General features: G+C 45.7%; 2 protein-coding genes across 5 annotated transcripts; both read left to right on the top strand.

The window, feature by feature from the left end:
• The first annotated feature begins 751 nt into the window (after nucleotides 1-751).
• jakmip3 (Janus kinase and microtubule interacting protein 3) lies at nucleotides 752-17,305 on the top strand. 4 transcript variants are annotated; one of them, XM_023949547.1, is made up of 24 exons: nucleotides 752-1,080; nucleotides 1,314-1,531; nucleotides 1,629-1,871; nucleotides 2,918-3,157; nucleotides 6,444-6,638; nucleotides 8,224-8,337; nucleotides 8,480-8,626; nucleotides 8,860-8,997; nucleotides 9,073-9,108; nucleotides 9,181-9,252; nucleotides 10,236-10,340; nucleotides 10,430-10,558; nucleotides 10,637-10,720; nucleotides 10,932-10,994; nucleotides 11,281-11,379; nucleotides 11,713-11,811; nucleotides 11,900-11,959; nucleotides 13,026-13,091; nucleotides 13,392-13,460; nucleotides 15,140-15,217; nucleotides 15,305-15,538; nucleotides 15,983-16,048; nucleotides 16,141-16,200; nucleotides 16,276-17,305. In XM_023949547.1, the coding sequence occupies exons 2-23, from the start codon at nucleotides 1,397-1,399 to the stop codon at nucleotides 16,189-16,191; spliced, it is 2,523 nt and encodes an 840-aa protein (XP_023805315.1). In that variant the 5' UTR covers nucleotides 752-1,080; nucleotides 1,314-1,396; the 3' UTR covers nucleotides 16,192-16,200; nucleotides 16,276-17,305. The 4 variants fall into 4 exon arrangements, with proteins under 4 accessions (XP_023805315.1, XP_023805314.1, XP_023805313.1 ...); XM_023949546.1 differs by having other exon boundaries at nucleotides 753-1,080; nucleotides 8,480-8,635; nucleotides 11,900-11,953; XM_023949545.1 differs by having other exon boundaries at nucleotides 753-1,080; nucleotides 8,480-8,635.
• Nucleotides 17,306-18,255: 950 nt separating this feature from the next.
• LOC101167403 (rac GTPase-activating protein 1) lies at nucleotides 18,256-27,720 on the top strand. The gene is made up of 16 exons (XM_011488535.3): nucleotides 18,256-18,448; nucleotides 20,023-20,225; nucleotides 20,551-20,690; nucleotides 20,961-21,033; nucleotides 21,127-21,180; nucleotides 21,406-21,504; nucleotides 22,506-22,662; nucleotides 23,542-23,666; nucleotides 23,743-23,913; nucleotides 24,591-24,686; nucleotides 24,898-25,096; nucleotides 25,380-25,485; nucleotides 25,568-25,700; nucleotides 25,768-25,888; nucleotides 26,029-26,140; nucleotides 27,524-27,720. The coding sequence occupies exons 1-16, from the start codon at nucleotides 18,358-18,360 to the stop codon at nucleotides 27,567-27,569; spliced, it is 1,926 nt and encodes a 641-aa protein (XP_011486837.1). The 5' UTR covers nucleotides 18,256-18,357; the 3' UTR covers nucleotides 27,570-27,720.
• The last annotated feature ends 267 nt before the right edge of the window (nucleotides 27,721-27,987 follow it).

Genomic DNA, 27,987 nt, shown 5'->3' with positions numbered 1-27,987 from the left:
GGTGCTCAGGGCTCAGATTGAGTTCAGAGTACAGAAGATTGCACAAGTGGCTTGAGCGTCCCGATATCTCCTGGACGCCAGGCCCGTCTGTCAGCTGGTATGGGAATGGCTTAGGATTTCCCCAGAGGAGCTGGAATGGGACAAGAGAATCTGGGCAGCTCTGCTGAGAATAGTTAAAAATAAAAATAGTTTCTGTTCATTTCTGTTCATTTGAAAACCTTTTTTAAGCATTTTTCCAAAATACAAGTCATGAGATGTTTTTTGGGGGGGTAGAGAGAAGGGGAAAGAGACAAAGAGAGACTGTTCCAGCAGGGTGATTATTAATGGATTGCACAGAGGTGTAGTGGTTAGCCCTCTCTTGCCTCACAGTGAGAAGGTCCTGGTCAAAATCCCAGCTGGGTCCTTTCTGTGTGGAGTTTGCATGTTTTACTTTGGCATGTGTGGGTTTCCTCTGGCGCTCTGGTTTCCGCCTGCAGTCCAAAAACATGCTTTATGGGTTAACCGGTGTCTCTACAGCCCCTTGGTGTGCATGTGAGTGTGTGGCTCTGCAATTGACTGGCAAACCATCAAGGTGTACCACACTTCCTCCAACAGTGGGAACGATAGGATCCAGCATCCCAGTGACCCCAAAAGGGATTCAGCGGGTGTCTGAAATCGCATGGATGGACAAACCACGGTGTCGTGTTGGAGGGGTGAGTGTCCAGCAGAGGGAGACAAAAGTCTGATGACATCTTCCTGATCACAGTGAGGGATGCTGGGAAAAGAGCAGGAGGAGGAGGAAGAGAGAAGGATGAGAAAGAGGAGGAAGAGATGACGCCACCAGAGGCTGCAGAGATGCTAACAGCTCCGACACATAAAACACTAATGGGGTGTTAACAGCATCCACAGACAGAGAGACAGTCAGACAGACGGGCAGGCAGGCAGACAGACACCAAAAGAGGTTGATGCTGGCAGCTCTCGCACACACACAGCTGCATTGCAGCTAGCTACTCTTGGTATACTGTTGAGAGAAGGCTAATCTGCTGACACACAAACACACACACACGAAGCAATGTGGCACCCACAACTCCTGATTGGACAGTAAGTGATTTATTTGAGTGTGTGCGTGTGTGTGCTTGCCCAGTTCGACTACAGACGGTGCTGTGTGTAAGGCGATGAGTGCAGGTTGACGCTGTCATAGACAGTCATGCACTCACCTGTCTCTGGGTCACCTGATCAGACCTCATGCAGTTTCAGGTGAAGCAGCAGGTATGCTCACTACTTATGTCTGCAGATGTGCACATGTGAGCTCCCACACATGCATGTGTTTTCAGTTTGTGTGTGAACAGGTCCAGATGTAGTCACAGCCCAGGTTCATATACAGCTCACTGAGGGGGCGGAGCCCACAGCTGGGATCATGTCAAAGCGTGGAGCGGGAGGGAGGGGCAAGGGAGAGCGCCCGGACACCATGGCATCCCTTCAGGCAGCTAATGAGGAGCTAAGAGCAAAACTAACGGATATCCAGATTGAACTGCAGCAGGAAAAGAGCAAGGTTAGGACTACAACTCCCACTGCACACACAGAACACCTGCAACAACCTTGTTGCCGCAGCAGCTCCATCACCGCCTTCTCCTGTCCGACTGTCTAAGGTGAGCCGTCTGGAGAGGGAGAAGAGTCAAGAGCTCAAAGCAGAGCATCACCGGGCAATGGTGACTGTGACCGAACTCAAGACCAAACTCCACGAGGAGAAGCAGAGAGAGCTGGCAGTTACCAGGGAGACGTTACTAAGGCAACATGAGATGGAGCTGATGAGGGTCATCAAGATCAAAGATGGAGAAATCCAACGACTAAACGGTCTGGTGCTGACGCTACGAGATGGATCCACAGACAAGGTGACTCCCATCCAGAGATTCATCCATCCTTCCAACTGTTGGTTTATCAACTCATCCATCCACCTGTCCATCCATCCATCCATTCATTCATCCATCCATCCATCCATCCATCCTTCCATCCATCCCTCCATCCATCCATCCATCCTTCCATCCATCCCTCCATCCATCCCTCCATCCATCCACCCACCTGTTCATCCATCCATCCACCCACCATCTGTCCATCCATCCATCCATCCATTCATCCATCCATCCATCCATCCATCCATCCATCCATCCATCCATCCATCCATCCATTCATCCATCCATCCATCCATCCTTCCATCCATCCCTCCATCCATCCATCCATCCTTCCATCCATCCCTCCATCCATCCCTCCATCCATCCACCCACCTGTTCATCCATCCATCCATCCCTCCATCCATCCCTCCATCCATCCACCCACCTGTCCATCCATCCCTCCATCCATCCACCCACCTGTCCATCCATCCATCCGTCTATCCACCCACCTGTCCATCCATCCCTCCATCCATCCCTCCATCCATCCATCAATCCACCCACCCACCTGTTCATCCATCCATCCACCCACCACCTGTCCATCCATCCATCCATCCATCCATCCATCCATCCATCCACCCACCTGTTCATCCATCCATCCACCCACCACCTGTCCATCCATCCACCTAGCCACCTGTCCTCCATCCATCCATCCATCCATCCACCTAGCCACCTGTCCTCCATCCATCCATCCATCCATCCATCCATCCATCCATCCAACTGTCCATCCATCTATCCATCCATCCATGCATCCATCCACCTGTCCATCCATCCATCCATCCATCCATCCATCCATCCATCCATCCATCCATGCATCCATCCATCTTTTCAGGACTTTATCTTAAACCTGCATTTGGGAGTTTGGTGCCAAATAGTTTTGGTCCTTAATTCTGAGTTTTACACAACTTTTTCCATCCAAGAGAGTTTTTCTTTTATACTGAGGAAGGGCATTACGGTAAACTGCCAGTTGTGTCACCTGATTTGATATTCAGGTGAGGAGCTCCCTGATGGCAGAGGTGGAGGAGGCCAGGCGGAGCTGGGAGGCAGAGCGTGTTCGTCTGCAGCAGGAGGTTCAGGAGCTGCGAGCATCAAAGAAGAGTACAGAAGAAGTCCTGACACTGGCTCAGCAGGCATGCCAGGCCCGTACAGCTGAGCTCCGGTCAGCTCACAACCAGCACCAGGAAGAGCTCAACCGGACCAAGCGGGACTGTGAGAGAGAGATCCGCCGCCTGGTAGGAGCTGGTCACATGTTGGATTCATCCCAAAACGACAACGGTTTGTGTGGTATGCTGGACTGAAAATCAGGGCTTTATGAGGACTGTCACGTCCTGAGTTGGTGTTTTTCAGGCCCCTTCTACAAGCTACAAGAGACCGTTGAAATGCATAAAGTGAATTTAGGGTCCAATAAAACAAAACTAAATAAAACAGACTTTGGGAGATCAGGATGTTCTTTCAGATGACTGGACACGTACAGCTAAAGTGATCAGGAAGACCTAGAGGAAGGTACCTGGTCTTTCATCTGGAATGGGGGAAGTAGGTAAGGAGATGTGGTGGTGGAATGAAGAAATGCTGAGAGGAAAAGGTTAAGAAAAAAATGGACACTGAGAAGGCAGCAAACAAGAAGATGGAACACAAGGTGGAGATGAAAAAAAAGGCTGGATGAGGACTAAGGAGGGAAAGCTTGATCTGTACTGGTAAGACAGAGGAACAGAGATGGAAGGATGAGCAGCAGGTTAGGGTGATGAAGGACGGAGATGGACATGTGTTGACAGTTTCTACAAGTGTGATGGAAAGAAAAACGTTTGAAGAGCTGATGAAGAAGGAGAATGTTAAGTGGAAAGGTAGTTGGTCCTGAAAACATACCTGTGCAGGTACAGAAGAGTTTAGGATAAGTGGCATACGAGTTTGTTTAACAAGATCTTTGAATGAGAGGAAGTCAGAGGAATGGAGCAGAGATGCTCTGGTTCCATTTTGAAGAAGAAGGGAGACGTTCAGAGAAACTACAGAGGAATAAAACTGATGAGTCGCAATGAATTATGGGAAAGAGGAGAGGAAGCTAGTCTGAGATCAGAAATGAACATTTGTGAATAAATGTTGGGTTTCATGCAGAGACAGAGAACTATAGATACAATCTTTGCTTTGAAGAAGATTCTGGAGAAGAACAGAGAAGGTCAGAAGGATCTGCTTTGTGTCTGTAGATCAAGAGAAAGTCTAGGACAGGATCCAGAGAGAGATCAGAAAGAGTTCTGTTCACAGAAGGAGACATTAAGCCGTGCAACTGCAACACATTTCTTAGAAAAGTGATTTAAAGAATCAAACTTTTTTTTCAGGATAAAGGACCCTCAAATAAAACATCACTTGAAGATGCAACAGTCATACTTCAGTCCAAGAGTTGTTTTAAAACTTGTAAACCTTAAAGGCAATACAGTACTGAGCTTAGCAGACAGAGGATGCATGTTTGATTTGGATCCAGGTTCAGATGAACTCTGTTGTAGCTTTAAATATGAACTGGACCTTGACTGAACCAAAGCTGGTGGCTCTGGTTGGACTGGGCCATTTGTAATTTATAGGGGCTGATTCAAAAACCATACAAACTAGAACTCTGTGTATGTTTGCTGATATGGAACTGAATCCAAATCATCCTATAGAACTCCGCACAAATTCTGCTTCTTAGAGCAGAAATAACCTTTTGGAGAATAATAGATTCTGGGAAAATCCTGATCAATGGAGATAATAGACAACATGTTCGAGTGGGTAAAGCATGACAGTCCCAAGACCAATGAGTTATATCACTAGAGGAGACACGCCCGCTTTAGAAGCCTGGCCGACGATGGCGGAGCGCGACACCATCTTGGTGAGGTCGACGACGCCCACATGACAATGATTTCTATTGCTTTTAGGAGTGTCTAAGTAGCTTTTATATACTATATGTATTTTTACATTTATATATATTTATACATATATGTAAATATATTATATTCTTATATAATATATATATATATATATATAGATACATCATTTGTTGTTGTTTAAGAAGAGAAGCAGTCAGCCTTCAAAGCTCAAACTTTAATGAAAATGCAGTGTTGCAGGACTTCTTACAAATAAAAAAATTATTACAAAGAATTTAAAAAAAATAATATGTAAACATTTAGGAGTTTTAGACCTCTTTGACATGTAATTTAAATTTTTAAGAAAAACCCAACAATAAGTAAATAATAATAATAATAATAAATCAATAGTAAGTCAATACAAACAATAAATAATAACAATACATAAATAATAAGTCAATAAATAATAAAAAAATAAGTCTATTAATATAAATAATATAAATAATAATAATAATAATAACAAAATTAATATTCAAAAGAAGTCCAAAAGTGAACAATAGATTTACCCTAAAAAAAAAACAACAACAAATAAAAACAATAGATTTGTACTGATTCATGTTAGTGATCAATTTGTGTAACACAGATGTTATGGTGTCGGGTTTCAAGCAAACAGTCTGGCCTCTTATCAAAATGTGTTTCCACAAATGTTTTGAACAGATCCAGACTGTATTTGGTACCACAGTGATCCATCTGGGTTAGCTCTTTTTATTGTTAAGATCCACTTTTTCTTAAGTCTGAATCCATTGGAAACCTGCAAGAAAAGTTCAGTCTCTGAGTCAGAAATGTATAAATCTATATTACTATAATAGCCTAGTATGCTGTATACGAGTTTAGCAAAATAAAATGTACATTTATGTCGACAGCAAATTATACATACATCAGGCAGCATGTTGATAATAGCCCTGCAGCATCATGAATATCAACATGTGTATGATTAATGAAGCCAAGTAACGAAGGAAAAGGATGATTCGCTGTGGCGACCCCTGATGGGAAAAGCCGAAAGAGAAAGAAGAAGAAGTATGATTAATGAAGCCCCTGCAGCATTAAAAGAAAATAATTATAGTACTTACCTGTGAAATGACATACCTTCCTCCTTCATGGACTCAGTGCTCTGATTTTGGCAGTTGAAACCCGCACAATGAGCTGGTATCATGCAAAAAATGTGTTCACATGCATGCACTACAGCAGTAACTTGACCTCACCAAGATGGCGGTGCTCTCCTCCCATGAGGAACCACGTGATGTCTCCTCTAGTGATATAACTCATTGCCCAAGACCTCCAAAACAGGTGTGGCAAAAGAACAGGCTTCCAACCAATCACATTGAACCTGCATGAAAACCGACCAATCCCCACACCCTTCCCCTGAGCCACCAGTCTGTGTCTAACGTCCTGGTATTTCCTGATATCTTTATAACCCTAACCATGCCCCTTCACACAGTCGTCTAACTAACATGTACATGTGCTGGAACAGTCCAGGATAACTTCGTTACTTGACCTTTTAACCCTTCATGTGTTAAACCCCACCCCCATCTGACGTACTGATCAGCTAAAGACAGGTGTGTGACTAACCCCTTCTCTAACTGCTCTCCCTATCTGTCTGTCTGTCTGTCTTTGACCTGTCTGTGTACAGATGGATGAGATAAAGCTGAAGGACAGAGCTGTCAGTGTTTTGGATAAAGCCCTGGGGCTGCAGGCGGGACACGCCCACCGCCTCCAGCTGCAGACTCAGGCTGCCGAGCAGCAAATTGCAGCCCTAAGAGATGCTCAGAGAGCCAGGCTAAACCAGAGCACCAATAGCCCCTCACCTAACCACACTCCCTCAATTGTAAGCCCCTCCCCTCCACTTCAGCAAAATGATCCACAGTTTGTTTGTCATGTTTCGTGAAGCTGGGGCTCACTGGATACAGAAACTAGTTGCAGGTTCAGGGAGACCTGATGGCCGTCATGCACACATGCAAATCCTCAAACGGAGCTGTGAAGTGGCTGCAACCACCAGGTTTTGTTGACTTTTGTTGACAGAAGAGGTTCAGACAGAACAACAGGAATGCAGTTGTGGCGTCGAAGTGATTTGAGTGTTCACCTGGAAGAGCACCAAATGTGTGAGCAGACTGCACAAATGAAATATGCTGGATTATGGTGGATCACGGTGGAGAAGCATCCAGAAGGCAGAAAGCAATTTAAATGAAGGGAACTCCAAAGCACAAAGCTTGGCAGCTCAGAGAGAAAAGCAGTCATAACTAGAAACCTACAGAAAACTGGAATTTAGTCACACAGAGACCTGATTTACAAGAGAAGAGACAGTTGACAACAATCAAGCAGAAAGAGGAATGAAAACCTGTTTTAAAAAAGCACCTGAACCAGGTGGCTAACCCTGACAGTCAGCATTAAACTACAATCTCTACTGTAGACTCCATTCATTGCCTCCTGCTCACACAGGCAGTTGTTGTGTTTGAAAACACTGGTAATGATGGGGAACACCTTCTCTGTCCTTCAGAGATCCTGCCTGTCTGTCCATTTAAGAACAACAGCACCACACCCTCATCCTCCCCACTTGGAGCATGTCTCAAACGTCACCTTCTGCTGTTGTGTGTGCGCCGCTGACCCCGCATACTCATTATTCCTGACCAGCAGCCTTTGCTCTTCCTGCCGCGCCATTTATGGTTTCCTCAGGGGACAGCATCAGCTAGAATCAGGAACGTTTGCATTTTACACTGAATGCTCATTCTGTGAGTGTAGACATCTGTTTGTTAGCCTGAAATGAGCTGCTGGACCCCCCCCCCCATTTGTGCTTACTTAAAGCCATAACTGCCTAAAAATCAGGTGTGAGGTCACCTGTTGGTTTCGTTTGAGTTGATGTGAAGCCAGTTTTTAGCTCGATGGTCCTGCATCCCATCCTACCTGAGGACGGTGATACTAAGGTGTTGTAGTAGCTCACTGTAACTATAAGCTGCAGTGTTCTGGAATGATCTGGTTCATTTTCTCCTTTGCATTCCCGATTAATCCTGAATCCTTTTCCGTTCAAGACCTTCCTGCTACCTGACAGCTGTGAAGGTAAATAAATGAAAATAAAAACAGTTCACTTTTACATGCAGGCACCAGGTCCCCCAAATGACAGCTAAAAGTACCAGACAGTATTAAGTGAACTCAGAATATTTTTCCCACGTTCTTTGCACAAGTTGTGCAGCGTGCACCTGATGTCCCACCTTGTGCTGCTCCTCTTCAGGGCTCACAGTCATGATCAGACGGGTAACAGCTTCTCACATTGATCTGTAAACTGAGAATCCATCCTGCCCGATGAAGAAGTCATGCAGGCTTGTGACAGCCTAATACACTTGATATTGTTATTTTCTCTTTGCTGTTTTAACCCGTTTTGTCTCTGAGGCTTTTATGAAATGTTTGGTTGTTTGCAGTCGCAGGAGGACCGCGACATGCGCCGCTTTCAGCTGAAGATTGCTGAGCTGAGCGCTGTCATCAGGAAGCTCGAAGATCGAAACGCTCTGTTGTCCGAAGAACGCAATGAGTTGGTACGCCAATGTTGCACCAACAACCCAGCCAGTCCAAGCGTTGCCTGTCTTGGTCATGTCCACAAAAATCTGTTTTGTTGTTGTTATTTGTTTTCTTGAGTGTAACCTTTTCGGATGAATCGCTTTCCTATTTTTTCTTTAGCTAAAGCGTCTACGGGAGACAGAAAGTCAGTTTCTTCCTCTTCTGGACAAAAACAAACGTCTGAGCAGGAAAAACGAAGAGCTGGCGCTTGCTCTACGTCGTCTCGACAACAAACTAAGATTTGTTACCCAAGAGAACATGGAGATGGTAACTATGGTAACTCAACTCATACCGACACTCAGCATGCAAAACCCTCTTCTGGTCAAACTTGATAGAAGTTCAAAAGTCCTTAGATTTTGAACAGGAAGAGTTTGGTTTTAATAACAGAACCTTCACAAGTTTAGGATGAAACATCGACTCAGACATTTATCTGGGACATCCTGACTTTACCGATGCGCCCAATGCTACCATGGTAACAGCCTTGTTTGTTGTGGTCACAGAGAAGACCGAGCTCACTAAATGACCTGGACCGCAGCCAGTCTACCAGTTACCATGGTTACACCCAAGATGAGAGAGAGATGGAGTTTCTGAGGTTACAGGTGGTTGAGCAGCAGCACGTCATTGACAACCTGTCCAAGGTACAGGGGGGTCTGGGCTACAGGGGGGTCTGCAGCAGGTCAGAACCAGAGTGAAAGCTCTGTTTGTGTTTTCAGGCTCTGGAGACAGCCGGATATGTAAAGACTGTAATTGTAAGTGAGATCTGCAAATCAGGACTCACAGTGTGGCTCTGGAAGTCACGTGACCTTTGTGTTTATCTCCAGGAGAGAGACATGCTGCTGCGACACAGACGTCAAGAGTCTGTGAGAAGGAGGAGGAGCTTCAGAGCCTGCAGGGTAAGTGTAGGAGAGTGCACAAACACCAGTGTTTGGTCTCAGTGAAACATCTGCATCTCTTGGTTTAGAGTGGTTCTTGTAGTTGAGGTCCGGTCCGACCCCAGCTCATCCTCCTGGCCACTTCTTCCAGCTCCTTGGTGATTCCCAGGCTGCCCGAGAGAAGTAATCAAGCGGGCTTTGGGTGTTTCCCAGGGTCTGCGCCTGGGGGGACATGTCTGGATGCCAGGAGGCCCGAACCACCTTCCTGGCTGCTCTCCATGTGGAGGAGCAGTGGCTCTACTCTGAGCCAGGAGACACCCAGCCATCCTGCAGATGAAATGGATTTCAGTCTGTTGTATCTGAGACCTTGTTCTTTTCGTCATGACCGACGACTGACCGGTCCTTTTAGAGCTCCAGGTTCTATCTCAGCTTTCTTTTCACCATGACGGACCTGCATGATGATCACCTGAGAGCGGACACCACAACAATCCGCCGTTCTATCTCATGCTCCAATATTGCCCAAGTAACGAATAAGACCCCAAGATCTTGTTCTTGTTAGATTTGGTTAAACTCAAAGAGGACGAGCTATCTTTCTGTGTCTATACCTATCAAATGGAATCAGGCAGTTATTCTACAAAAGAGGAGCGATTGCTGGAGGTTCTGCCCCCTGCTCAAGTTTTGGAAATTCTCCAAGTAGCTTGTGATCCTGCAGACTGAAAGTAAAGTGTTGCTTTTGGAAAACATGGAATTAGAAACACTTTGATTTTTGAAGGTTTATATGTGTGTCGAAGAATTTCAAAATCTATTTTGAGCTTTAACAGCCACTGTTGATGAGAGGCTAAAAGTGGTGAAATATTATCTCCTCTACCAGTTTGTTGTGAAGCTCATGTTAAGGTCCAGACTCCAGGTAAAAGGACTCCTCATCTTGTGCTGGTTCCTAGTCTTGGAGAAGACAGAGCTGCTGATTAACACAACGTGTTAATCGTTTGCGTGTTTGTGTGCAGGTCATAGAGACATTTTACGGTTACGACGAAGAGGCGTCCGTAGATTCTGATGGGTCGTCTTTGTCCTTCCACACTGATAAAACTCCTGACACGGAGCCGGACGAGGTCAGCGCACGGGGCGGTTCCCACTCCAAAACACCATTCCGTCGGAACCAAACATCAGACACAAACACGGAGACTGCTTCCTGTTTCAGAGCTGTGCACGTGAGGACACAGAGCTGCGCTACCGTCAGCTGACTCAAGAGTATCAGGCATTGCAACGAGCGTATGCTCTGCTGACCGAAACAAGTGGAGGCCCATGTGACCCTGAGAAAGAGATCAAGGTGACTTAACCTCTGAGCAAGGCAGCGGCAGATACAAATGTTTGGTCACTGAACTTAGCTGTGTTTTGTGCATTTCAGACCAGAGAGCAGCTGATGAGTGAAATCAGGCGATTTCAGAGTCGAGTGTCTGATCTGGAGTCGGCGCTGACACAACAAGGACTGGTAACACAGAAAAATGCTTCTTGGTTCTGAAACTTACAGAGAAACGAGGATCCGCTGCTGATTCTAAGAAAACCAAATGACAGAGGAGAACATTCAAGTTCCAGAAATGCAATGAATCAAGACCTCAAAACCCTTCATTCAAACATCAGTCAGTGTGTAGCCCACAGAACCGGCCTCTGAGCCTCCACCTCTGTCCGTAATTGTGTTTCAGGACGTCACATGGGTGGAGGAAAAGCAGGCACTTTTTCAAAGGAATCAAGAGCTGGTGGAGAAGGTGAGAAATGTAATCAAACAAGCTCAACAAAAACCTGAATGGTTTTTCAAATCTATACTTCTTTCAAAAAGTTGCTCTTGGTTAGTTCTGGTAAAACCTGTTGATGTTGATCTGTTATGAGTGTGTGTTATGAGTGTGAGTGTGTTATAGTCCGTTGTGTCCAAAACATCAGCAGTGCTTGGTCACGTGACAAACTGTTGTGTGGACAACTGCAAGAAGACTGGACCTCAGTAGAACCGACACAAATTTTAATAGAACTTTCTGCTGTCTGGTTGGAACCTTTCAGGTACGGCACATGGAGGGAGAAGAGATGCGGCTGAAAAACGACATCCAGGACATCAGAGACCAGAATGAATTACTGGAGTTTAGGATCTTGGAGTTGGAGGTAAAACACTGCCAACTCAACTCAATGTCTGAAGCGTGTAAGCACAAAAAGGAGAGGCGCATGGGTTTGCAGATTTGTTGCTGGTAATTAATTCTGAGGTGTGTCTATACCTCTCTCATGGGCTGATGGGAAATGGCTCCAGTTTAGTGATAAAATATGAATTTATGGGATGAGCATCAACAGACAGAAGAAAATATTTGACCAACTTGCTAAAAATGTCACAAACTTGTCTAAATCCAAATACAAGGGAAGGCTCAGAAGGCTGTCATTTTACAATGTTAAAGGAACACAGGAGACGAGTCTGACATGTTTTCTGTTCACGTGGAAACCAAGGAGAGGGAGCGCCGCTCACCTGGACTGAACTTTCAACCGCTGCACTTTCCAGAAGGTCTCAGTCCTCTGCAGATCTACTGTGAGCTTGAAGGAGTCACTGTGAGTAACACCTGACCACACCTGGAGTCCACCTGAGCACATGCCACAGTTTGGCTGAACTCACCAGTGGGGTTGTGTTTTTCTGTAGGACATTGTGATCAGCGAGCTGATGAAGAAGCTGGACATACTAGGCGATAACGCCGTAAGTGTATGTTGAATTTATTCTGTACGCATATCAGTGCGACAGTCGTGTGACACGTGCATATCTCCCACCTCGTTTCCCCACACTGGCAGTTTCAGCAGGTGCAGCTGTGTGGGTCCAGTTTCTTGAGGTGTTCTGGCTTGAAGGGGTTGCATTGAAGCAACACCATAGGGTCTGGATGCAGCAGCTTTATTACCCTTGGAACACTAAAGAACCAATTTTTTTTATTAAATATATTTTTACAGCCCATTTCCCAACCCAAAAGTAAGACAACTTGATCTCTGAGGCTCCGCCTTTCTCTACTTGTGGGTGCCGCCCATTTTGTGACATCATCCTAGAGTCAGCCTCAGCAGCGTTTCTGCGTTTCTCCCACGAAAACAAACCTGAACTTTTCCAAAGATGGACGTTCATACTGTTCACATAAAAGGAAAGCTTTTAGCCTATCACTGCTGGTTACCACTGAGAAAGTGGGCGTGTCTGTTAGCCTGGGGGCGGGGCTGGCAGTGCAGACTCTTCCTGGAAGGGGCTGGTCCTCACTTTGTGATGTCACAATGTGAAAACCCACTCGTTTTCATGGATTGGCAGGGGATGGTGCCCAGAGAGCAGGTTTGTAGAGGAATACTCAGAAATGAATGGATCAAAATACCACTTCGGGGTTGTTTTTTGTGAGGAATTAACATTATAATACTCTAAAAGGTAAAAAAAATATGTGATTTTTCAGAATTTAGGCCCTTTGAACCTTCTGGTGACTGCACTCATGGGCGTGTTAGCTTTAGTGTTCCAGAGAACCAGGTAAACTTAATCTTGACTTAACTTTGAATGGCTCCTGTTTATGGAGCTGCTGTTTGCGTTCTGCTATGCCAAAGATTTATCGCAGAAAGTTATGCGGCCTGATGTTCCCTGAGACGTAAAAATCAGCTGATAGTGGAAGCTTCTCCCTAGAGCTAAACTTTGTTGTGTCTAAAGGCATCCACCAGGCTGCAGATACAATCAGATGAGGCAGTGCAGATGAGGGGGTGGGGGGCAATTGTTCATGTGGGGTTCTCTGGCCTTTAACATGTTGTCTCTGTAGAATCTGTCCAATGAGGAGCAGGTGGTGGTCATCCATGCCAGGACAGTCCTCACTCTGGCAGAAAAGGTAGGAGACTCACCTTAAGACAAACACTCAGGTTCAGGGATAAAACTGAAGCATGGATTATTTATTTTGCACTCCAGCTTCCTCCGATGGTCCACAGATTAGCATTCTAGATTGAGACTAGTGTGAATGTGAGTGTCTGGGTTGTTATGTGGTCAGTGACAGTTAAGGCTTCATCTTAGAAGATATGGATCAATTGGTTTTATCTTCGAAAAAATGGTCTAGCCCCTTTTGCTCTCCATCCACCTGCTGTAGACCTGCAAGAAGAAACAACTGACCCTCCTTCTCTCCTCTGTCTCTCAGTGGCTTGAGTCAATTGAGGTTACAAAGACGGCTTTGCAGCAGAAGATGCTGGACATCCAAAATGAGAAGGTAAACACAATAAGGGATGGGTAGTTTGTGGAAGACCTCCTGTCTGTTGTGTTTTTGGACCACAGTGTGTTTCAGGAAAAGCAGCTCAGTAAAAATTGTTTCAGCAGAAATCCTTAGTGCATCCCCCAATGTCTGACACTCCCCTTCCAAAAAGGAGAGAAACTCCCTGCTGTGGCCGGAGGAAGTGGCCGGGGAGAGGGAAGTCTGGGCGTCTTTGCTTAGACTAGAATCACGTTACGGAAAATCCTTTTAATTTCTACAAGCTGCAGTTTCAAAGTCCGTCTCAGCTCGTTCTGCTTTCAGACGGTTGCTGGTCAGTGAACGTGTCCTGTTTTTTCCCTAAAGGCCTGTACAAACCGGAACGAATATCGGCGCACGTTATTCGCCAGCGTTTTTCAACACGTTTTTTGTGTTCACACCCAAGCGATTTTCGCTGACGATGAGCCGAGGGAACATGCAAATTCATTCCCTGACGTTAGATGGCGCTTAATGTAAAACAGAAACACCCCTGTTCACAAGGTGGCGCTGCGCAACTTTACGCTTCTTAAAGTCGCTTTTCACTCAGAAGAAGAGAGCAAGTATTTACGCGCTTGTCAGAATCAAACAAAGAAAACATGAATATTTCAAGCACCAGTAGCTCTAGCTCCAGTTCCAGCGTTGAAGAAATTATTGTTCGGTTGAATGATGAAAGACGCCGGAAAAGACATTGATTTTGGGTACATCCCATAGTTACGAGAAGAGAAGAACATGGGGAGTTTTATCGACTGGTACAAGAGCTGAAAATGTATCATGAGCGTTTTCGGGGATATTATAGAATGTCCATCAGTAAGTGCATCTTCTTCGTCTTATTTCTTCGCGGCAGTGTAGACGCTATTTGGGTATATCTTCTTTGCCGTGACGTATGCGTGCTCAGCAAGAAAGTTTTGTGTTTGAGCGCCCCCAAGTTGTGTTTTACTGTAAGTTCAGAAGCTCCAGATACGTGTACAAAAGCGCCATTCTCATTGGTCGTATAGTTTTTGACACGGTGTGTCAAACCAAACGTCGGCGAATATCGCGTGCGAAATTCGTCCCGGGGTGAACAGGCCTTTAGGCTGTAGCTCGTCGGTCCCAAAAAGGCTGAGGATGTTTGGACTTGGGCCTAATCGCGGCCGGGTCATACTCGCACTGTAAGAGAACTGTCCCAAAATGAGCTGTTCACGCCACTTCAACACAGCCATATTTAAAATGGGTTTACCCTGCTGTTGGGGCGCAGAAGTAAAGCTGAACAGTGAGGCTGTTTAACAGGAGATTAAAGAGAAACCGAAGCAGGCAGCTGTTTAGTTTGGTTTAGAGATGACAAACAGTTCACACCGTCTGTGATCAGTTTCAGGAAGCAAGCACCAAAGGTTCTTCAATGGATCAGGCGTCATTAACATTTCAGGTTTCCATTAAGGACTTGTTTATGTCCCATTTCCAAGCTTGTCAGATGTCGGTGAAAGAACACACATTTGCTTCACAGAGTTTGCACACGTCTACTGGAAGTGATTATGCCTCTGAATTCTCCTAATTTCTGAAGTCAGTGAGTGAAATGAGGTCACGGCTGTGCAATCAGCTGGAGGCAAACCAATCAGCTGTTTTCTAGAAGAGGAGGTGCAATCTTTTCTTCAAAAACTCCTGCCTCATGTGTTAATGTCCTCCAGGATCTGTTCAGGAAGCAGAAAGGATACCTGGATGAGGAGCTTGACTACAGAAAGCAGGCCATGGATCAGGCCCATAAGGTGAGCATGACCCCCCCCCCCCACCCCCCACCCCCAAACACATGTTGGTGGGTAGCAGACAATGCTTATTTATCCCTGTGACCTCAGAGGATCTTGGAGCTGGAAGCCATGCTGTTTGAGGCTCTGCAGCAGCAGGAGGGGTCCAGGATGGGGGACCTGAAGGTGGAGGAAGGCCGACTGTGCGACACGCTCACGGAGGAAGAGAGGGGTGGGCTGAAAAAAGCCATGGACCAATGGAAAAGAGCGGTCATGTGCGAGCTCAGAGAAAGAGATGCCCAGATCCTCCGGGAGAGGATGGAGCTGCTGCAGCTCACCCAGCAGGTGGGGTTCAGGGGGAATCAATCCCACAACCAACCCCAGAGTCAGTCAGCACATTCCCACAGAACTCCTGCAGTTTTCACAGCTTCATGTTCCAGAGAGACTAAAAGCCAGACTTAGACAGATCCTTCCTGTTGTTAAGAGGATTTGTTTGCAGACTTGTTGGTTTTTGAGGGTCTCAGGGAGACAGAAATGAGGAGGGCTCTGAATGTCCTGGATTGGGTGAAGGACTTTCTTCCCTCTTCAGTAGAAAACACTTCTTCAAACGTCAGACCTGCTGGGGAAAAAGACCCATCAGAATTACCCAGAACTTCAGAACCTTTAGGTCTTTTACTGGACCACAGAAGCCTTCAAAAGCCACCAAGGACTAAACCCCCACTGGTTATTTTTGCTGAAACTGCAGGACATCTGTGTCTTTTCAGCAGCAGTTTGTGATGTGTTTCACAGAGAAACAAGGAGCTGGAGGAGTTCATAGAAGCACAGAAACGACAGATCAAAGAGCTGGAGGAGAAGGTAAAGACCTGCAGGAGCAGAACGGGTGTAGAAGAGCAGGATTCCTTCCTCTGTGACCCAAGCAGCACTAATCCATGTTCTCCCTTTTCCAGTTCCTGTTTCTCTTTCTCTTCTTTTCTCTGGCCTTCATCCTCTGGTCCTAAATGCTGCAGGTGAGCTACACGCCCCAGGTGAGATCTCTTCAGCCAGGTGTGGTCCAGGTGTTAATCTCCGGTTTTTGTTTTTAGACTGCAGCCCTTCAGGGACCAGCAGCTGAACAACTCTTTAACCAAACCGGGTCAGCTCAGTTTGGTTCAGACCGCCTCCCAGAGAGATTCTGAGGGTTTCTAATCAGCGACACCAACTGATGCCTTGTGCCTTCGCCGGTGTTGGACGTGGACCTCTCGGCGGTCTTTGGCACGGATGTGTCTCACCATCCCAGACCACCACTGTGCTGACCAGCAGGTGAAGGTTCGGCAGCAAAGGCCCACCACAGGAGGTTCTGCCAAAGGACACATCGGGGACCAATGCTGTGCTGGACGGTGCTCTAAGGGTCTCGGATGTTAAACATCGGGATTCATGCAGGTCTCTCAGATGATTACAAAGCGTGCAGCAGGACTCTGAGCTCTGATTGGCCGAGTGAGACTTAAGAAAATGCTAACAGAACATTAAACCAACACGGGTTGTTTACTGAAGGAGGAAACCTCATACCACGAGGAGTTACCTGCTAATGTCACTAAGAAAATCCCAAACCGCGGTTCTGAACATTCACACATGAAGGTGCTACATTTTAGAGACACGTCAACTTAATTCATCTTTACACAAAAGCTAACAGATCCCCGGTGACCCGCTTCAGAAGATCACGGCTCTCCAGATTTAGAAGATCTCGACTGATAACCTGCTTCCAGAAGAAAGATGCAGGTCCGTGTTGTTCTGACTGATTAACTATCATCTGGGATTCCCCCCCCCATCACATTTTGTGGATCTTTTTACCCCAAAGTGGACCAACATGCTGGCACTTCAGAACCCCCCCACCCAAAAGCTGTCAAAGTGTTTCATTGGTGTTTGACGCCCCGCATGTCATGGTTCCTCTTCAGGTTCATGAGGTCCAGCGTGAGCACCTGAACCAGGTGTGTGTGGTTTCTGCTTTCAGCGCCTCCTCTCTGTTCAAAGACGGATGCCAACGATGGACTTTTTATTCCAGATGATATTTTTCTATGCCTGCTGTGAGTTAACACGTGAGGAGTTGGTTCATCCCATTAAAGCAGCTGAAATGTGGGCGGAGTCTGTGGTCCTTCCTCACCTTTACCTTTGGACAGGTGGTGCTCCAGCTTTGTTAGTCTGGCAATCAAAGCCCCGCCTCTTCCGCCACTGCTTTGTGTTTCTGTGTCTTGGTAACGGCATCTGTACTTTTAAAAAAACTTTATTGCACAAAACGGAAGTACAATACAAAACAATTTTACAAAGTAAACTTCAGATATGCCAGGGGAGCATACATATTACATGCATTTTACATAAAAACATTCAGGTTTCTACAACTTTCATATAAACATACAGCTTTCTGGTTAAGACTTCTGGAGATGTTACTGAGATACATTTCAATTTGTTTGATTAACACGGGGGAAAAAGATGAATATGAAGAAAATTTGCATTTATTAATATAAAATTTGCCAAATATAATAATAGGATTAATTATGAGTTTTTTTATTTGAGTCCAAGTTTTTATTATGAAAGCCAAAAATGATATATTCAAACAGAGTAAAGTTGGGGTGAATATGATTTCTAATAATTTGTAAACACTTTTTCCAAAAAAATGCAATTTCAGAACAATTCCAAAAAAGATGGTTAATTGTTTCTGGATGTTCTTTGCAAAAGGTACAGTTAGGATCAGTTGTTTTGATGTATCTTAGCATGAATTGATTAGTGGGGTAAATTTTGTGAATTCTGTTATTATCCTACATTTTTGGGTCACACTCCAGCCTTTCCTCCAAATACTATCGGAACAAAACGTCTCCAGTCGTTTTTGGAATATGGTACAGAAATGACATCCCTTTGAAACAACACACGTATTTGTGTTGTTGCTCTTGTGGGTAGGGGTAAAACAGATTTTTCCTGTGGCGGTGTCAGTTGCATCCATAGAGGGCATTTCTTCATTCATTAACCGCATCAGCACGCGCTCACCGGTGCGGTTATCGTGACGTCATTATATCATCACCAGATAATTGGTCTCACGCGTCGAGTGCTGCTGTTTGGGTTCATCTGGTCACGCGCGGGCGTTTCCAGGTCTGAGATCCTGTGACCCCAGCAGGGGGGGGGGGTCCTACATCAGGATGGGGGAGTCCCGGCTCCTGGTGGAGGAGCTGCTGGCGCTCATCCTGCAGAGGGTCCAGTTGGAGGACAGCGCGGCGCGCGTGGAGCGAGGTAAGGCGGTCACGGGGCGCGCGTGGAGCGAGGTGAGGCCTTCACATAGGGAGCGCTTGGAGCCAGGTGAGGCGGTCACGGGGCGCTGCTGCTCTGCTGAGTCGGGAGAAAAGCCGCGTGGACGTGGGCTGGACCCGTTGAAGCGGCGGACTGTCGGTCAGGGCGGGAAGAGGAGCCTTAGAACCTTTTTAGAACCCAACACACGGAAGAATAAAACATCTGATTGTTGGCGTCAGTGGATCTAAATGCTGAGTTTGATTAAAAATTGAAACAAAACAAACAAGAAATACAAGAACTTGAAGGCTGCTAAATCAATTAAACCTCTCATAAGGTCATATTATAGAATATTACAGTGACCATATTAACGTGTAGATTCCCACCCTAATGAAACACCAGTGGATTAAAGAAAACATTCATTTATTGAATAAATGTTTTTACAGGTTGGTTGGCTCAAAGTATTTGACAGTGAGCTCTGTAGCTTTGGGATTTTCCAGCTGAAGCCCATGCAGGTACATGTGGTTTGGATGTGCAAACAAACAGGTAATTTGTGGGAAAACACAAGCACATAATGATCTGAGCATGAGTGAGGAGAGACTTCTAGCCAGGACAGTTTTTATGTCATCATAATAAAGCCACGTGCACATGTGTTTGTTTCCTTCCATGAGTGCACAGACAGATCTACAGACGGTGAAACAGGGCTAACATTTCCCAGCTCTCACAGTCAATCTCATCAATCAAAGAGGAATTTGCTAAAAGTTTTTCCTGACCTCACGTTTTCTTAAATTCAGAGTGATGTGAGGATGTTTGATCACATGACTGATGTTGAGCCTTTTGAAAATGAGGAGCCTCATTCTTCACCCATCAGCATGCTGTTTCCCTCTCCATGGGTGAAGATGAATGCTGTCTGGCTGTTATCATTAGTATTTCATTTTGGTTCAGTTTCCTACAGAGGCAGGCGTCACTTGCGGTCGCATTTCGGGGATTCCTAGTTATTTTATTGGTCAGAGAGGAGCGCGCTGATTGGCTGACAGGAGAAAGTGCTGATTGTTTGATCAGTTAAGACAGAATCTTCTCGCCTAAAGCAGCTTGTAGTTTCTGTAGTGTAGTGTTTTTTTGTGATGTTACAGCTTTGACTTGTATTTTACACATACACACATTTCTGCAGCCACAAACCTTTTTTTTAATTTTTTTTCTGCACCTTTTAATAAAAGGTTGGTTGGTGTTTCTAAAACACAATTATTCTGCAGATGCATGCTGTTTTTTCACAAAAGCCCAAATCTTGTTTGCAGATGCTGAATGTGTTTAGACTTGGGACATGCAGTATTTCTTTCGCCTTAGCTTAGATAAAACAACCTATTAAGACAAAAGGGACACATTTCTATTGATGACATCATTTATAAGGACAGCAGAAATGTGTACCTAAAAAGCAGACAAATTGCATTTTTAGGGAAAAATGACATTGATCTCATCTATAATGTCTATAGGATAGAACAGGGCTGCCCAGTCCTAGTCCTGGACATCTACCACCATGCTTGTTCTACTTTGCCTTTTGATGGTTCCTCTATGTGTTCCAGAATTCATTGAAATGCTGAGGAACTTTGAGGCTGTGAGGAAGACGTGGCTCCACTCCGAGCTGGAGCTGAAAAAGTACAAAGAGCTGCTGGTGAAGTCGGATGTGGCCAAGGCTGCTCTGGAGGTCAAACTGAAGCACGCCCGCAACCAGCTGGATGTGGAGATGAAGAAGAGGCACAAGGTCGAGACAGACTACCAGTATCTGGTGAGAGTCACTGCAAGAGGAAGAGGAGGGAGAAAAGTGTGGAGAAACGCTGGTAAACTCATCACATGGAGATGATTTTAGCGGTGCGTTGAACTTGAGTGTGAGCTGGTCTGACAGTCTGAAAAGGGGAACCCTCCTTTTGGACTTTGTCGGTTCCTGGCAGGTCCCTGAACCTCAGACGGTCCTGCCATCACATGCCATCACATGCCTGCTTCAGCTGAGGGTTCAGTTTCAGGTTAACGTGGTGAAGCGGCAGATACTATGAAAGGATCTTTTCTCTGAAGATGTTTCTTTGTTTCTGATGTTTCTTTCTTTCTCTGTGCAGCAGAGGCAGATGCAGCTGATGTGCGACATCCTGGTCCATGACAGCAAGTCCAGCTCCTGCCTGAACGACGAACAGCGCTCTCTGCTGGCCACGTTTGAGCGCCGAGGAGCCAACGCCACTCTGCAGAGAAGCAGCAAACGGTGAGCTGCCGGGCTGCAGGATGAGGTTTGGGTCCCACTGTCGGTTTAATCATAAATAAGACTGCTAGATCAGAATATGATCAGAGTGGGACTTTAAAGATGGCGGGAAGGAGGAGTCTGCTGAGGTTTGCTGGAGGCGCCAACATTTCTGCCGTTTGGGGGGGAAAAAGTAACGGGCACACGCTTGGAACCGTTGGAGATTTAGGTCTCACTGCTTCTGACTTTCACTGCTTCCCAAGCTGAAACAAGTCTGTGATGTTTTGGTCTCAGGCTGTCGGTCATTGATGAATCGTCATTCCTGTCCCACTCCGACATCAGCTACGACCGCACCGACGACGACGTGGTACGCACACGCTTGTACACACACGCTCGTACGCTCTCTGCACCAATCAAATGATGGGGGGAGGATGTTTTGAATGGGTCTCTCTTCTTGTAGGACCTGGACACGACCGTGATCAAGCCTCTGAGGTCTCGAGCTCGCGAGAGAAGGGTGCGTTTCTTTAGACTTCTTGAGTTTCAACAGCGACTGAAGAAGTATCACCTTTAGTTTTCCACAGGTCCACAACACAGCCTTCCTTATCGTTGTGTCAACATAATCAATACTTATTATAAACTATAAGTAAAATTACAGCAAACACAATACTATAGTCTAAGAATGATGAAATGAAGCATTAAGAGCGCCTATAAGAGGGATTTCTTTATTTGACCCCTCCAGCGATCTTCCATGTGTCCGACTGTTGGGGCTCCAGTTGGGAAGCGATCCAGAGGTGGAAACGGTTCTTCTGAGCTGCTGGAGAGAAAAACTATAGATGAGGTAAAACGCCTAAAGACGCTTCAGATGGGTGCTCGTGTTTGTTTCTGAACAGTTCAGAGCCGCACCAGATTCCCCTTCTTCACATCCGACTGTCCACTGCAACAGTTTAGAGGTTAAAGCACGGCAGAATCACGGTGACATGTCATCAAAGAAGGTCTTTTCTTCATAGAAATAATGTGAACAACTGGACCAGAGTTGGTCTTATTGGTTCCTCTGATCTGGTGATGTTTATCAAAAACAATTCACAGATAAACTTGGCAGAGACTCGAGAGGTAAACAGCATGGCATTATGGGTAAGCTCACAGTCCAGGCAGACTTGGATTGTGTCCATATTCTTTCACTTCTCACTACTTGCTGCATTAAATCGAGTGTCCAAATCTACAAGTCCAAAATTTCCCAGAGGTCTCAGCGAAAAACAAGATTGCATCAACATTCACTGGATTAGCAGATACTGTAGTCCAAATATAGAAAAAAAGTATTTTAATCATTTTAAAAACCATCCAAGTTTTCATTATCAGATTACAGTAAATAGTCTTTTGTCAAATATTAGTTTTTTACTTCAGTAAATTGGTGACAAAAGTAGTGAGCGTGCATGACTTTTAAAAACCGGGGCACTCAACAGTTTTTTAGTAGTTGGGGTGCACTCTGTAGGGACGCCACAACTGTCAATCCAAAACCATGAACGGAATTGTGGGGAAAGTGTCTTTACTGCAAACATTAGGTTTTTATGTGTTAAATTTAAGGATTTCTTTCATTTCATCACACCAGGCTTAGCATCAAACCACTGATGGGGTTCCCTTCCACGTTACTCGCTTATTAGCAGATAAAAAATGATTGTTTTTGTTGCTGTTTTGCACACAATTCAGTTGTCGAACCGAAACAAAAGCGTGACCCAAAAGTCGAGATTAGAACCGAATCCTGGGGAAAGTGAATGGTTGCATCCCCATCAGACACAACCTTAGAGCTCAGAGGCGCCCTCTACTGGATGTTTGCTGCTTCAGGAGGTGGAGACCATAGTGAAGGCTTCCATGACGACCGTGGACTCCGGTGGTCAGCTCCACATGAAACTTGGAATCACGCAGGAGAGCCCGGACAAGCCGACGCGCTCCATCACCCAGGAATGTGCCGTCTCCCTGGGGGGTGGAGGGGCAGGAGAAGGTCAGTTTTACACAAAAACCCCACCAGAGGTCTGCTTCATCACATCAGTAGAGTTCTACCTTCTGCTCTTAAATGGCCTACATGATGATTTTCTTAAGCCTTTCAGAGTAAAATGTATCCATATACGTGATCATAATCACCTTTGGCGCACTAAAAAAAGAATTAAAAAAAGAAAATGAAATGAGTTGTTTTCAGCTCATTTTCCTTCACAGAAGTAAGACGACTCAATCTCTGAGGCTCCGCCTTTCTCTCCTTGTGGGCGTCACCCATTTCATGACCATGTATTTCATTTCTGCAGCGTTTCTGCGTTTCTCCCACGAAAACAAGCCGATCACCGCCAGCTCCACTGAAAAAAGTGTGTGTGTTATCCTGGGGGCCGGGCTGGCAGCGCAGACTCTTCCTGGAAGGGGCGGTTCCTCACTTTGTGATGTCACAATGTGAGAAACCACTCGAATTTGTGGATTGGGAGGGGCTGGTGCTCAGAGCAGGTTTTTAGAGGAACACACAAAATGTGTGAACGGATCAAAATACAACTTGGGGGTTGTTCATAGTCAGGAATAAACATTATAATATATTTAAAAAACAAAAAGTTGAATTTTTTTATTTATTTTTTTGCACGATATAGGTACATTTAGGATAAAAAAAAAAAACTTTTTTGAGATCTGACTTGGATGTAATGCATCCCCAAACTCTGAGTTCTGATTATTCAGGATGAGGACGTTTAATAGCAGCATTTTCCTTTTTTGGTATGGAAGGAAACCAAATGAATGTGGTTTGAGGTAGGCTCAGTACAAAAACGCGTGAACATCCAGATCCTTCTGGATGCACATGGGAACCCTCAGAACCACATTGACCTGAAGTGCTTCATTGATTTTTCAGACCAAACCTCTGTGTGGCTTCACTGTGATAACACCACGGTCCAGCTCCAGGCGGAAGGACAACAGCGAGACCTGACGGCCCACAGAGTCCAGAAGACACTCAGACACATCTTCCTGTCTAAAACGGTGAGCTTGTAGACCAAACATGTAACCCCAGAACAGTGCTTCTCCCTTGACCTGGTAACCAGCGTCGTCCTTCCAGGTGATCCGGCCCGAGACGTGTGTGCCGTGTGGAAAGAGGATCCGCTTTGGGAAGATGGCAGTGAAATGCAGGAGCTGCCGTGTGGTCGCCCATCCAGAATGCAAACAGAAGCTGAGCGTTAGCTGCTCAGCTGGCAGCCCGGTGACAGGAAGTGCAGCTCAGATGGTGCCAGTATGTTTCTGCTCTGAAGTCTGTGCTCGAACAGCAGCAGCAGCAATAGTGTGGCAGGTTGTTTATCAGAGGAAAAGGGAACGCAGATATCATGTTGATTTATAAATGTTTTTTTTCTTCTGGTCTCTGCTGCATTCTGGGAGCTCACAGTAAATTCTCCTTTTTTGGGGTGGAGTTTCTCTGAGGGGCAACAGCTTTCTGGTCCTGAGGTTAAACGTTTAGCTTCCTCTCGTTCAGGGAACGTTCCTCACTAACATAAACATCTCTTTTCTCCCTCAAACTATCTAAACCTTTACTGTTGGAGCTCCTTGGTTACTACCAAACCAAGTACTATGGCTTCTGAGATCCAGACTCTCCACCAGCAGCAGGGACACTGAGGAGGACAGGATTACTTTCTGACAGGATTTAGTAATGAGGTTGGGCGGAGCTCTGGGGAGTCATCTTCTCCTTCTGCTGGAAAGCTAAACTGCAGAGCTGCAGTTAGTTGCACTTCAGTGTTTGAGGTTCAGGCCTATGACGGCTGCTGTGGGGCTTGAACAGGTGCTGGGGGTGTGATTGCTGCTGATTGCTGCTGATTGCTGACCACTGGCCTGAACTCTAGTTCTAAGCGGTGTGTTTTAGCTGCGACGTTCTCACAGCTGGTTGGTCTGCATTAATGGAACTGTGCTTCTGTCCAGGATTCATTGGAGAGGTTTGCTCCACCCACCCACCCCAGAGTTCCTCAGCTGATTGTGGATTGTGTGGCTGAGATTGAGAGGAGGGGCCTTCAGGAGGTGAGGTCTTCCGTTTTTTTTCCGATGGTGGCTGCAGAACGATGAAGACATTGTTGAGGATCAGTTGGTTGTTGGTGTCCAGAGCTCCATCAGTGCTGTCTGGATTTTTTTTAATGCGGTTATCTGATCTGAGACCAGTTCTGTTGTCATGGTTGTTTTGAGTTGAATGTCTGGGGGGGAGGCTGTCTTTAATCCTCTACCTTTGTCTCAGAGGGGTCTGTACAGAGTTCCTGGAGGTGAGCGTCTTGTGAAGGAGCTGAGAGATCGCTTTCTTCAGGGGAAGTCGGCTCTGGTGCTCAGCAAGGTCCAAGACATCCATGTGGTCTGTGGACTCCTGAAGGATTTTCTGAGAAAGCTGAAGGAACCTCTGATCACATTCAGGCTTCACAAAGCGTTCATGGAAGTTTCAGGTTGGAAGAATGACCCAAATCGCTTCACCAGGGCTGGCCAACCTTGGTCCTCAGAGCCACAGCCCTGTGGTGGCTTGCTGCTGATTAGCCGACTCGAGTGATTCCACCTCCTGACTGACTGAAAACAACCGATCTAGGTTTTCAGCTTCTAGCAGTCCAGGCAGAGCTGGAAAATGGGTGGGCTGTGGCTCTTGAGGAACAGGGTTGGCCAGCCCTGCCTGCCTCCACCGGTGTGGAAGCAGCCGGAGGGCCCTGAGGTGAGCTCCTGACATGTCTGTTTCAGAGCTTACCGATGAAGACAGGAGCTGGACTGTCCTGTGTCAGACTGTGGCTGAGCTCCCAAAGGCCAACAGGGACACTCTGGCGTTCCTCATGCTTCATCTGCACAAGTAATGGACCGAGCCAAACCCCCTTTTCTCCTGAGAGTTTGGGTGTTGACATGGAAGTCTCTGGGTTCTCTCTGGTGTTTAGAGTGATGAGGAGTCCACAGTGCCAGATGGACCAGAACAATTTGGCCCGGGTATTTGGACCTACTATAGTAGGCCATGGCATGTCTGAGCCATCTCCATCAACCATCATGAGAGACACCAACGTTCAGCCCAAGGTTTGAATCGGCGTCGCTGCTGGACTGCGGTTGAGCCCAGCTTTTGTGACATGGATTCTGCTCTCAGGTTATATGCCGCCTGTTGTCCCTTCCTGAAGACTTTTGGAGGCGTATCCTCATGGATCATGGCGTCCGAATGGATGAGATCCCGCCTGTGTGCTCAAACCAAGGTCAGGATGAAGGACATGGTGAGTTCCTGCCTTTCAGATGACGTGTCGATGTTGGTGTCAGTAGAGGGGGGAGACCGTCTTACACCTCAAAATAACCCACTTTTCAATACTTGGTCAGGTTCTTATTCCAGTTGTCATCTGGCGGCGGTTCTTTGCAGGTCGATTGTTTAAGCCGCTGACGTCTCCAGAATTAAGCAGCTGCTACAAGACGTCCAGCGTGGGATCGGTGCGAGGCAGGATCTTAAACCCAAGGACTGCTGTCCCCGACACGTAAGACCACAGCAGCCATTTAATGTCCGTGTGGAGAGTATGGATCCAAAACAGGAACCGGCCAGTCCTGTTCACATTTCTGCTTCTCTAAAAGGAAGTAGGACCATGTTGATGGTACAGAGTTTGATGTGAGGTCGAACCAACGGTAGAAACTGGATTTGCTGAACTGCTTTGCTTCTTTTACGCTGATGCTTGTGGGGCTTAAGCAGAGGCTATGAATGGCTTCTTGGTAGTAATCGTCTGGGATTGGAAAGACTCCCATGAGGTTACCTCCATGAACTGTGCCGGTGTTATGCAACATCTGTATTTTAAGGGTTTGAGCGTGCTGAAGAGGGCAAGCAGGCAGAATTTGGACATGAGAGCGGTTTCTAACCAATCAGAAACCCCATGATCCATCTTGGAGTTTTTTCCTATCTGGTTCTAAGCCACAGTAGCTGTGTTTCCATTACCTATGAAATTGGACAAATTGGATTTGCGATAATAAATGTGCTTAATGGAAACTTGGTAGGAACTGCACAGGCGCTGCACAGCGGGCGCCACCAGAGGTCCCACAGCGTCACTCAGCTCATCAAGAGTTGAGCCTGTCAAGTGGAATCGTTTGATCCACGGCTCCTCTGAAAAATCCCGATTTCCCAAAATGGCTTCATCTGTAGCCCCTCCCATGTGTCAGAAGCTCGCCGCTCCATGGCCTGAAGAAGACGCCGACGTCTCCTTTGATAGATGAAGAGCGCTAACGCCAGAAATGTGAATAGATTTTATCAAAAAGGAAAATGAGTCCAACTGCTTACTTGTTAAAACTAAATGGAAACGAAATGAAAAAACAGATTTGATTTTCTTTATAAACCTAAAAAAAAGCTTTTTTAGGAAATAATTGATTTGGTATTTTTTAATGTTTTTATATGGATTTTAATGCCATAATTTAACTTTTCTTAAATTATGCAATTGATTTTTTTTTTTTGCGGAATTGCAAAGCATCTGCAATGAAATATATTTTCATTTAAAAAGTGTTTAATAATTTCACACATTTAATTCATAATTTCTGTCAGAAAATCAAAAATCTGTGTTGACATTTCCAAAGTATCCTGGTCCTCCAAACTGCTGCAGGAAGACTAAAGATGTGAAGGTTTAGTGTTCTGGACTTTTCCAGGTTGAACGTGCTGACTGTTCTTCTTCAGGTCCTGCTTTGCTTTAAAATCTTTGTATTTGTAATTCTTTGAGATTTAAAAAAATCCTTTGTTTTATGTTTAAGTAAACAGAGGGTTTGCTTCAACTAATGGGGGTGTTTTGTCTGTAGTCTGAGTCGCAGGCTTCCAGCTCAGCTGGAGGTTTGTTCTAATATTTATTCTGTTGCTGAAGCGTGACTGATCTGTTTTCTGTCCTCAGAGGTCCAATGGATTCAACAAGGAAGTTTTTCACATCCCCCAGCTGAAAACCTTGCATCATTCTACACATTCTGAAACAGTTTGGTCGGATGTTGGGCTGTAAAAAAATGATAGAAAATTATAATATTGTGGATTGTTTTTTAAAAAAAAGAACTTGAAATAAAATATGTTGTTTTTTGGGTAAATTATGCTTTTTGCATTCTGTTATTTGTGTGATCAGATCTAAGATTAATGCAAGAAAAACCTGTTGGAAATCAACCAATCGTAGCTCTCTGCAGGGGCAGGGAGGTTGCTGGAGTTTTTCCAGTTACTCTTGGCTGAAAGCCCCCCCCCCTCCGCGGATGGACATCCATTCTGGGGGTAGCAACACCTTCCTATTATTATAGGTTGAGATTTATCATGAACCAAAAAAAATAAATCATGACCTTTGAACTTCAAGATCTTCCACTGCTCCTAGTAAGTCTG

The sequence above is a fragment of the Oryzias latipes genome, chromosome 19, assembly GCF_002234675.1.
Source record: "Oryzias latipes chromosome 19, ASM223467v1".
In the NCBI taxonomy this organism is placed as follows: Eukaryota; Metazoa; Chordata; class Actinopteri; order Beloniformes; family Adrianichthyidae; genus Oryzias; species Oryzias latipes.
The sequence above is the reverse complement of the archived record's forward strand: the minus strand, read 5'-3'. Positions and strand labels throughout refer to the sequence as shown.

Excerpts from the sequence above, each read along its gene's own strand:
- jakmip3 (XM_023949545.1), top strand. The coding sequence starts at position 1,397 with ATGTCAAAGCGTGGAGCGGGAGGGAGGGGCAAGGGAGAGCGCCCGGAC. Across the intron at positions 3,158-6,443 it reads AGAGAGAGATCCGCCGCCTG|ATGGATGAGATAAAGCTGAA; the intron begins GTAGGAGCTGGT and ends GTCTGTGTACAG. Across the intron at positions 11,812-11,899 it reads GTGAGCTTGAAGGAGTCACT|GACATTGTGATCAGCGAGCT; the intron begins GTGAGTAACACC and ends GTTTTTCTGTAG.
- LOC101167403 (XM_011488535.3), top strand. The coding sequence starts at position 18,358 with ATGGGGGAGTCCCGGCTCCTGGTGGAGGAGCTGCTGGCGCTCATCCTG. Across the intron at positions 20,226-20,550 it reads AGACAGACTACCAGTATCTG|CAGAGGCAGATGCAGCTGAT; the intron begins GTGAGAGTCACT and ends TTCTCTGTGCAG. Across the intron at positions 23,914-24,590 it reads GTGCAGCTCAGATGGTGCCA|GATTCATTGGAGAGGTTTGC; the intron begins GTATGTTTCTGC and ends GCTTCTGTCCAG.